Raw genomic sequence first — 11,987 nt, 5'->3', positions numbered from 1 at the left:
ACAATGGTGACCTCCACAGTCCCAGACCGACATGGGATACACAACACTGGTGACCTCCACAGTCCCAGATTGACATGGGATACACAACACTGGTGACCTCCACAGTCCCAGACCAACATGGGATACACAACACTCAGGACTTCCACAGTCCCAGACCAACATGGGATACACAACACTCAGGACCTCCACAGTCCCAGACCAGCATGGGATACACAACCCTGGGGACCTCCACAGTCCCAGACCAGCATGGGATACACAACACTGGTGACCTCCACAGTCCCAGACACTTGTACAAAGAGCAGAAATAATAAGAACTTACAGTACACAGTGTGGATATATATGTTTATACAATCAGTATCATCAAGAACAGTGTACAACATACATTCTTCCCTCCGGAAGTCAGTGGTGTTTAATGACAGAGGTACAGTATAAACACAGACTTCCATACACAAACCTTCAAACAGTATTTCCAGAAACACAAGGGGGTTAATGGAGATATTTTGTTATTTCATATAATATAACCGACAAAACTATATCCAAACTTTGAAAACAATAACAATAGCCCCTAATTAGACACCTTGATAGTTTACATTAACATGATTAAACACCAACATAGGATAATCAGTAGTATCTTTGTTTAGTCACATTGCCAGTATGAAGAACAACCTCTCTACACACGGGGATTTCAGACAGAAAGACTGAGTTTATTTCAGTATTCAAGGCATCCATCCCAAAACACACAAAAAATACTAGATAAATTTTCATGCATGAATGCCCTATTATTATGTACCCAAACAAATAGCTTGTCAATAAAATATTACTGTGACCGTTATCAAACTTTGGTAACTCCAAGTGCAAACAGCCTGAAGTGACATGTGACAAACAATTGAGGTCACATCAAACATTACGATGACAGGCCGATAACCTACAGAGATTGTCTTCACAAAAAGGGGACTGGCCAGTCAGACGGCTAGAATCTTTCATGTAAGCATAAATATTTAATGAAAGGGACATAACTCCGTACCTATGATCCATTACCCAGTTGTCAATACAGATGACTTCACAGGGTACATATCTATTTAGGGCAACACAGTTTCACATCAAGACTTCACATTCCAAGTTTCACATCAAGCATTCACATCAAGGTAAGAACTCAGCATGAATAACTGAGCTGGAAACATCTTACATTTGTAAGAACCAATGGTAACAAAGGGGGTTTATATTCCAACACTGACTTTGCATGCTAAGTTTTAGTCACAAAATAACTAACATCTTTCATTCTTTGAGCTGATAATCCTCAAACTAAAAGGTTAACGGTCATCTGTAAATGTTCATTCTCCTGCTAGACAAATAACTTTCTATCACAGTTATTTAAACCTGGCATATTCAAACTGAGCATATCAGCATCAATACTGACCAGTTACCCACTGTTGTGATCAAAACAAATCATGTCCGACAAATACTAAAGGGCTCTGTTCCACACAGCGATCTTAGAGCTACGATCATCGCAAGCCCACGTTGACATATGGGAGTTACGGTCACTTTAGTGATAGGATTGTTCTGTGGAACGGTGACCTGGTTAGTACTGTAAAACAGGAATTTAATGCGACATGAAAATAATGCCAGTTCCCATACCCTTTCCTTAAAATTTATGCGCTGGATTTATGTTCTGTGTTATTTTAATTAATGTAACCAACGTAAATAAAAGCCTTACATTTTGTTTGTTTGTTTCAAATGACGTTTTGAGCAGGAACTGTGGGTAGACAGAGATAAATAAAAAAACTGTACAGATTAAATCCCCTGTCCATGTTTTTTCAGTGTGAGATTCCTTCCTTATTTTAATATTATTTAAGCTAATTGCCCGCATGTTTGATGGCCAAGCGTGAGAATGGTTTCCTTGCAGCTATCATTGTGTTAGTGTTGTTTTAGTTGACAGTCTGTTGGTACTAGTATATACGTTCGGCCCTTTGATGAAAAGAAGTAGAAAACAGATCAGTGTATCAAATCTTCGATCAGGTGACAATCCTCACACTCCTGTTGACCTGCAGATTAGTGTCATGAAACCCATTCATTCGCGTTGGCTTGTGTCTGCTTTTGACAAGCTTGTAAAGGACACTGATGGGATAATTCGTGGCTGGCGCCAATGTGGGCTGCTTGACAGGATGTGAACTGACCACTACTCAACTTCACTTTGTGTAGGCGACTTTGTTATTTGAAAAATTAATGCGCATAAAATTAATGCGACCTTCCATCACTCGCATTTTTCGCATTAATATTCTGCTCGCATTAATTTCCTGTTTTACAGTAAGTCATTAAACTCAAGGCCAAAAGTCACCAGAAATACTTGCTAGCACCAGTCCAAAACTCCAAACCAAACTTCATAAACGGCAAGGAGGTCTCTATTGGACAAGTCACGATTACTAAAATTTGGTAGATTTTCTAACATGAATCGTCATAAGGAATTTTCTGAAATGAGTTTCGGTACCCCACTGTATTTAAGTTTCAACTCGCTGTCATGGGTCATGTTCCGCGAAGCGATTGTAGCGTTAAGACGATCTAAACTCCGACACTTTAACACACACTTACAGCACTCGTAATCGCTGTGAGGAATGGGGTCCTGATCTAAGTCAATGTTAAAATTCAATAGGTACATGTGGACATACCATTTATTTTGTCTTATCAGCAACCGCTATCAAGCTCACAATAATGTATTACACTCAAGCATAAATAGGTTGATATTAAACATGATCATGAAATGAGTGAGTGAGTGAGTTGTGTTTAACGCCGCTTTTAACAGTATTCCAGTCATATCACGGCGTGTCAGCTTAATGTGGGAGGAAAGCCAGAAGTGATGCATGTCTCAGACGTTTACCACTTCGGCGAAACCCAAGAGCACTGGTATGGTGCTGACAAACCTAGAAACATAATTGGGGCGAACTGGGATTCGAACCCACGATCATAGGTTTCTGGCGTGCACAAGGGACGCAACTCTGCACAGCAAATCGTGGCGCCTTGGACGACTGGGCCACCCGTGCCCCCGATCATGAAATGAACCTGTAAGAAACTACAGAAATGAGAAAAAAAACAAATAGAATGTGAGTGTCAGTGAATTAAGTCCCATGTCTTTCCCACTGTCAGAATATAAGCTATACACAAAATATTACTTCATTTACTGTATAGAACAGTTATATTGTTTGTATCACAACAGGGCCTCAGGTGTTGTTAGTTACGCTGTGTACATACAATAGTGAGACAGATCAAATATACAAAGATTGGAGGAACATCCTGATCTCATGCAGGCCGCTGTCGGCACCATCATACAACCCCGGACTTATAAAACTCCAGTGGTGTCATCCTTTTGTTCTCCAGTGGGTTTATCTCATAAAGAGGGATATTATAATATCCTCTGGATTTCATATAATATCCCCGGGATTATAAACAATATCTCAGGGATTTTATTAATATAACTTCCGTTTAGATTGTAACGTATGAATGTTTTCCAAGGGAATATTTTTCTACATATTCCTGAGGATTGAATACGCCACCTTCGTATGTGGACACCAGTCAGTGTACCACAAGTCTGCAGAGGCGCTGATAAATGGTTTTAAGAACGTTTTTTCAAGTACCATACGCCAACAACAAATATTTAAGCCTGTTTCCTAAGGTTTATGTTTGAAACATAAAAATGGTAATAAATGTTGTTTTAATTTTCTTTTTTTGATTTATAAGTTAGATAAAACACTTAGTCTGGGGGTTTAATGACATTTAAAACCCTTATCTTTGGAACAAAACTGATTGGTTTTATCCCATGGAAAAGGGTTTAACTATCATAAAAGCCCTCGGACGCGCTTTATCCTACACGTTATCCTGTGTTAGAGACTATTGTATTAACTGTAACTGTAGAAAAATACAGCCATTGTATTAACTGTAACTGTAGATTATCTGTAATAAACTGACAGTATACTGACCTACTTTCTGTAATACAAATTGTAAGCTCTGCATTAATTCATAGCATGTGCATTATGGCTGTAGTGGCTTCAACGATCATATGCATGTGCAGTACGAATATACGGGCCGGTACAAATGCAGCATGCAAATTAAAGCAAGAAATTAAAGATTCGCATTTATTACAAATGTGCTGCATAAAATGTCCAGGCATTACATTTGTGTTGTATTTATTCCCTGTTATTTATTGACTTATTTGCATTTTCAGGCTGTATTGTTTATCTGATTATGCAGTGTTTTGTTGTCAGTTAACGCACACTTTACTGAACATCTGTTACAAATAATGATGTTAGTCAGCGACGCCAGCTTGTCCATTATATGCAACAAAAGTCAAGTTACTCATGCATTATTTAAAACATACACAGTGGGGTTGGGGCTGTAAGGGTGTGGTAACAGCAAGGTTCTAACATACAGATACACACGGTCGTTTAAGACTCTATACACACAAACTAACTATATAGAGTACATATGACATACCACTCAAACATTGATAAGGATATGGATGTAATATTACTAATAAAATGCACTAAATTGCTTGAGGAAGGGTGTCATGGCGGGAACATAATCTCTTATCAGGTATGTGTTTGTAACCCATTCTCCAACCAGTGAACAATATCGCAAGGTGTCCGTTTCATGACCCTAATGTTGAATGTGAGAGAATGAGGGGCTCCCTTGATTAGAAAAAACATTGGAGCCATCTCAATATTAAAATGAAGTCTGTCACATTCCTGACTAATTCACTGTTGTCAGTTCATGGTTGAATCTCTGTTGATGCAATATTATAATTTTAACTTGCTCATTGTATAGGTGTTTATCACTGAGTGAGTGAGTGAGTGAGTGAGTGAGTGAGTGAGTGAGTGAGTGAGTGTGGTTTCATGCCGCTTTTAGCAATATTCCAGCCACATTACGACAGAGGCACCACAAAAGGGCTTCACACATCGTACTTTGTGGGGATTCAAACCGGGCCTTCGACGTGACAAGCAAACGCTTTAACCACTCGGCTACCCCAACACCCAGATTATCAAAGTAAAGTTGGTTGTAGCCGACATATCCTTAGCAAAGACTGAGTGGTATAAGTATTGGTATTTACAACACAGTCTACATGACACAATACTATACACTTCAGCAGTATGGTACCACAGATTTGGTATCAAGGGTGGAGACCCCATCTCAGGGTAGTTATATACACAATGTACACAATCCAAAAAATATACTCTTTGAGATCACAATAAATATCACTCTGCATATTAGGACAGTCCAGCAGTATATACATGACTTCAAACAACAAACATTATGTGCTGCTTAAACAGTGTTAAAGAAAACAAATTGTTAAATACAATGATTATGTTAAGATTAGTTATAACAAAATTGTCCATGATTCAAAGATAACTCATTTGTTTAGTTAGGTAACATTAAGTGAATTTGAAGTTAAAAACATATGATTTTCAGGGCCCACTTGCACAAAGCGATCTTAGCGCTAAGACTATCGTAAGCCTATGTTAAAGTATGGGAGTTACGATCATCTTAGTGCTAAGATCGCGTTGTGCAAGTGGGTTCTGATCAGAAATGACTTCTTAAGCTAACAATAAATTGTTCTTGAATTTCAGTGAACAATAAAATTACTTTGATAAGATCTGACATAGTTGGATTTTGCTAAATGGTTTAATGAAACTAAAATTATTGGCCAAAAAGATAGCAGCAGGCCAGGAAGAAATAGAATATTGCATTTTCTATTTACTTTCATCAGGTATCACATATAAGATCAGAACAGATTGATCAAATATCACACAAAGAAAATCACAGAAATGCTCTGCACATTGCACAAGATCACACTCAACTTCAAGATTTATCAAAACAGCTTTTAAGTACACTTGTCGCAGTAAATACTTCAACGTTCATACAAATGTACAGAAATTGAGCAAAAAAACTAATACTACATTGAACAATTACAGGAAATCTTTGGAGTAAAATTTAAAGCACTTCATAAGTACAAAAACCTCATTTGCAGCAGTCAAAATCTAAAAACACATATAAAATATATATAGATATATATCGCTAACTGAGTTTAAAATCCTCAACTGGCAATGACTTCCATTTGTTTCTTGACCTTTGTATGGTGGATGAGATCAGGTGACTGGGAGCTCAAGGTCATCCCTGCAGTGTGGCTGATGATTGGCTGAGTGTATGACCTTTGAAGGTCCAATCCTGTGTTGTCTACTTGCCCCCAGACACCTGGGTCGTCTGGAATGCGGAAGAGATGGTTGTCTCTGTCATCTTCTGAGAGAGGATTGATTCCCCTCTTCCACAGATTGTTCCTGTTTGTGTGGTAGACACTGCAAAGAAACAAGATATAGCTTTTGACTTAAACTTAGGACATTGTGTTAAACCCTTTGAATTGCATTTAACAGTATTTACACTGCATGCCAACTTAATGTGCCAGCCAACAGGACAAGACATTTATCATTTTTCTGGAACACACACATAACGGTATGAAGAGATATACAATGGATCATTGGGAGAGTCTGGGATTCACAAATATCACCAGCATATACTGGCACCGCTAAGGGACACAACTCTACAATGCAAATTGTTACACCTTCAACTACTGGGCCCTTGAACCCCTGAACAAGGGAGAGTTCATCCAAATTACCATATTACTACTCAGTCTATACCAGATGAGAAATGTAACTACCCATAGTTGAAATTATTGCAGCCAACCAATCAACATGATTGTTGCATTGGACAATAGGCAGACGTCATGTTGATGAAGTGTGGAAAGGGTTTATAGGGCTTAATGCAGTGGCCAGGGGAAAATCAAGTGTTGGTCCCATAAAATGATATATGCTATTGAAGTACGATGGCACAAAACAGCCTTGCTATATATGTGACTACCAGTCAGTATCGTCTTGTTCCTATTCTGCTTCCGAATCATCATCCTGGGCAATGGTGGCTTTAAGGAAACAAATCTTTTCAAAGCTGTTAACAATCTTTCCACATAAAAATAAAATTCATTATCAATAGTACCCAACATGTTACTCACTTGAAATCCTGGCCCTTGAGTCTGGCAATCCTCTGATGCTCATAGTCAAACACAGGAATCTTATTCTTCTCAAGCTGCCATCGTCTTCCCTCAAACGGTCCGGGTTTGAATCCCCTGGTACTTTCCATCCCTTCCCCTCTGACTGCTGGGTAGATGGGGAGCCCTGCTGCCCGTGCATCTGTGTCTACGCTCGGGTTCAACACAACGCTGAGAGGTGGGATCTCATTCAAGGCGAGGCCAGGACGCCTCAGAGTAAACTTGGCTGGGGAATCTTTGAGAAGACCTCGTAGTCTGTCCACCTGGTTACTGGAGTAGAACCCAAGACCTTTCATCTCTGTCTCTGGCAGGCATCTATGTGCGTGGTGACGTATGTCATCCACTACGATCTTGGATCTCCATGAAGAAAGATCCTGGTTCTTCACTGCCAGTTTCTCCTGACGAAGCTTCTCTCCGGCAAGGTGAATGGTGACTGGCTCGTTACCAAAACGTGGTGGTGGACGGCGGTAGAGTTCAAGGTCGACTCGCCTGTAGTCCCATGGATAGTTATCTCGAGATAACGGAGGTTGTAGGATGTTGACATGAAGCAGATTCTCTCGCCAGGGCTGTAAAAATAAACAAATTAAGGTCAGTCCAAAATATTTGAAACATTTGATGAATGATGAGTGTATCCTGTAAAAATATAACAGAAAACTGAAAGTACAGTGGTAGAGGCTTCTTTTTTTCTTCATGGATTGATTGATTGCTTGTTAACGTATTGCTTTATGCCATGTCAGCAGTTTTGGAGCTTTCACAGCATCAAATAAGAACATCAGATTAATACATATTTGTACGATTGAATTAAACTAAATGACCATTTTCTCATGGCTTACATATCCTTGTTTAATACAGAAATGTAACGGAATGTCACATAATACATCAGCATTTAATCATTAAGGACATAAAAAGTGTTTTCAATGTAGATCTATGTTACCTATAGATTGGACCATGAAAATTGTATGTAAACTCTTTGGTATTAGTGGAAATAATGCGGAAATTGGCATGGGCTAAGTGATGGTATATTCAGTTTGTATTGCGATACAACACAGTTTGGGACAGAAAGTAAGCCAGTTTTAAGGTGCCTAGTCTCTTGAAAACCCGTCTACACCTATAAGATAACATAATTCTGATGAGGAAATATACTACCAAAGAATACATCATCGTTACCCCATGGAGTTCCTGAGCCCGAGCCTCGTCAGGGCGTTTAGGGTGGATGTTGCTATCCTGCATGCTCTTCATCCCTGGGTACACGAAGCCGGACTCGGTCCTCCACTGAGCCTTGGCCTTATCTTCAGCCTCCTTCTGGAGAGCCTCGGGGTTGACGGGGACGACAGTCATGGAGTGATGGTAGTCCTGGCAGTAGGTGTGTCTGGTGTCCGGGTTCTGGAGGGCAAGCATCAGGACATCAGTTTTGTTTCCATATACAAGGTGGAGGTGAGTTCGGGAGGTGAAATGGGTTTAAGGTCTGGTTCGTGGTTATTGAACTTATTTAAGAAATATATGACGAGTGGGAGTTGTTTATCGTACCCTGCAGGGAAAGTAAACCATGAGGGGCGCATTTATCATACAATAAAACACTGCAGGGAAAATAAACTCTGAGGGGCGTATTTATCATACAATAAAACACTGCAGGGAGAAAAAACCGTGAGGGCAGATTTATCGTACAATAAAACACTGCAGTGAGAATAAACCGTGAGAGGCACATTTATCATACAATAAAACACTGCAGAGAGAATAAACCATGAGGGGTCCATTTATCATACAATAAAACACTGCAGGGAGAGTAAACCATGAGGGGCGCATTTATCGTACAATAAAACACTGCAGGAAAAATAAACTATGAGGGGCGTATTTATCATACAATAAAACACTGCAGGGAGAATATACCATGAGGGCACATTTATCGTACAATAAAACACTGCAGTGAGAATAAACCGTGAGAGGCGCATTTATCATACAATAAAACCCTGCAGGGAGAATATACCATGAGGGGTACATTTATCATACAATAAAACACTGCAGGGATGGTAAACCATGAGGGGTACATTTATCATACAATAAAACACTGCAGGGATGGTAAACCATGAGGGGTACATTTATCATACAATATAACACTGCAGGGAGAGTAAACCATGAGGGGCGCATTTATCGTACAATAAAACACTGCAGGGAGAATAAACCATGAGGGCACATTTATCGTACAATAAAAGACTGCAGTGAGAATAAACCGTGAGAGGCGCATTTATCATACAATAAAACACTGCAGGGAGAATATACCATGAGGGGTACATTTATCATACAATAAAACACTGCAGGGAGGGTAAACCATGAGGGGTACATTTATCATACAATAAAACACTGCAGGGAGAGTAAACCATGAGGGGCGCATTTATCGTACAATAAAACACTGCAGTGAGAATAAACCGTGAGAGGCACATTTATCATACAATAAAACACTGCAGGGAGAATAAACCATGAGGGGTGCATTTATCATACAATAAAACACTGCAGGGAGTATATACAATGAGGGCACATTTATCGTACAATAAAAGACTGCAGTGAGAATAAACCATGAGAGGCGCATTTATCATACAATAAAACACTGCAGGGAGAATAAACCATGAGGGGTGCATTTATCATACAATAAAACACTGCAGGGAGTATATACAATGAGGGCACATTTATCGTACAATAAAAGACTGCAGTGAGAATAAACCGTGAGAGGCGCATTTATCATACAATAAAACTCTGCAGGGAGAAAAAACCGTGAGAGGCGCATTTATCATACAATAAAACACTGCAGGGAGAATAAACCGTGAGAGGCGCATTTATCATACAATAAAACTCTGCAGGGAGAATAAACCATGAGGGGCGTATTTATCATACAATAAAACACTGCAGGGAGATTAAACCGTGAGAGGCGCATTTATCATACAATAAAACTCTGCAGGGAGAATAAACCATGAGGGGCGTATTTATCATACAATAAAACTCTGCAGGGAGAATAAACCGTCAGAGGCGCATTTATCATACAATAAAACACTGCAGGGAGAATAAACCGTGAGAGGCGCATTTATCATACAATAAAACTCTGCAGGGAGAATAAACCATGAGGGGCGTATTTATCATACAATAAAATACTGCAGGGAGATTAAACCGTGAGAGGCGCATTTATCATACATTATAAACCATTTGCATTGGGATCGCTATTAAGTAAGAGACTTCTTTCTATAGGCATTAAATCCTATTGTGAGGTTTTACTTTCCAGTAGGGTTAAATCTCATAAACAGGGACGTTGTAATGTCCCTGGGATTTTTATATAAATCCCAGGGATTTTATATAATGTCCTGGGTATTTTATTAATATAACTTCCGTTCAGATTCTAACATGTAATGAAATGTAAAATCAAATGACAAATGTTTTCTTTATATTCCCAAGGATCGAACTCGCAACCTTCATATCTGTAGCCCAGTGAGTGTACAACGAGGCTACAGAGGTATTGATAAGCCTCACGGGTTTTTAGAATGTCCTTTTCAAGATCCGTACGCCAGCAACAGATATTTAACGCGCGTTTCCTAAGGTTCATGGAAAGTATGTTGGAAACATAAAAATGGTGATAAATGTTGTTTTATGTTTCTTTTTTCGGTTTATAAGTACAGAAAAACACTTTCCCTCGGTTTTGGTAGATAGAGCATGCCCTGGGGGTCGGGAAAAACCGTGGGGGCCATATTTTACGAGAATGTGTACATTACTAAGAAAGTGTTATCCCAAATATAACATTTGTTACATTATACAATATTATAAAACCAACTACACCCTAACACACACCTCAACCCCCGCTGCAAACTCCCACGACTCCAACACTCCTACTACACACGCATGCACCCACCCACCCACCTACACCCACACACTGCACTCCTTCTCCAACGAAGGACTCACCGAGGCCAGACTCTTGCGTAGCTTCTCCCGACCGAGCTCTGTGGAGTTGAGAGTCTGAGAGCTGTAGTTGTGGGCCGTGGTGACGTCGGCCTTGATGGTCTGAGGCCTGTTCCGGTCACGCTCCAGCTTGTTCTTGATGCTCTGCTCCTGCACATCGTCCTATGGGGAGCAACAGGCACATCAGCCAAAAGTCAAATAGTAAAACAAATCAGCCTCATGGGAAGAATTCGATGTACCGTATTCGACGTAATAAGCGCCCCGCTCTAATAAGCGCCCATGGCGACATTTGCTAATATATTGGCTAGTGAACAATCCCAATTAGCACCCCTGTCGATTGATCAATGTACACAAGACATATTTATTTGCGTATACTACGCACTCGTGTGTTATATGCACCCTTAATTATGGGCAATTAAATTCTGGAAAAATATATCTGTCGTATATTAACATTTCAGGCTGTCAGCATAAACCACAAAATTTATCTTTCAACTCTGTTTTTTTTCACCAAAATACTATTCTAATAAGAGCCCCCTATTTCTAATTTTTAGAGCGCCCTGGGCGCTTATTACGTCGAATACGGTATTTGTGATAGTCAGGACCACAGAAAACATCTGTCTAAGACTTACCCAAACAAACTGTTTTCAATTTAATGTAATGATTTTTATCATTGTATGGTATTAAACATGCTGTCTGTGCTGACCGCAGAAAATCTGAAAAACTATAGTAACAGAGTATTTTTTACATTGTGTTCATTTCTTTATTTCCTACATTCTTGTTTCCGTGAAGATTCGGGGTAGAATAGGTCTTCAGCAACCCATGCTTGCCGTAAAAGGCGACTATGCTTGTCGTAAAAGGCGACTAATGGGATCGGGTGGTCAGGCTCGCTGACTTGGTTGATGCATGTCATCGATCCCAATTGCGTGGATCGATGCTCATGATATTAATCACTGGATTGTCTGGTCCAGAC

The 11,987-nt window shown here is 39.7% G+C and overlaps 1 protein-coding gene across 1 annotated transcript in view; it reads right to left on the bottom strand.

Moving 5' to 3' along the window:
• Positions 1-378: 378 nt before the first annotated feature.
• The window catches only part of LOC139445114 (uncharacterized), a 61,085-nt gene continuing 49,476 nt past the window's right edge, over positions 379-11,987 (bottom strand). Inside the window, exons 21-24 of the mRNA XM_071226209.1 lie at positions 11,021-11,179; positions 8,249-8,464; positions 7,046-7,647; positions 379-6,338 (exon numbers count right to left, since the gene is read on the bottom strand). Of these exons, the coding sequence (XP_071082310.1) occupies positions 6,080-6,338; positions 7,046-7,647; positions 8,249-8,464; positions 11,021-11,179 (1,236 nt within the window). The 3' untranslated portion in view covers positions 379-6,079. The remainder of the gene's footprint in view (positions 6,339-7,045; positions 7,648-8,248; positions 8,465-11,020; positions 11,180-11,987) is intronic.

Source organism: Haliotis cracherodii, unplaced genomic scaffold, assembly GCF_022045235.1.
Source record: "Haliotis cracherodii isolate W230 unplaced genomic scaffold, xgHalCrac1.p SCAF_6, whole genome shotgun sequence".
NCBI classification, from domain to species: Eukaryota; Metazoa; Mollusca; class Gastropoda; order Lepetellida; family Haliotidae; genus Haliotis; species Haliotis cracherodii.
The sequence above is the reverse complement of the archived record's forward strand: the minus strand, read 5'-3'. Positions and strand labels throughout refer to the sequence as shown.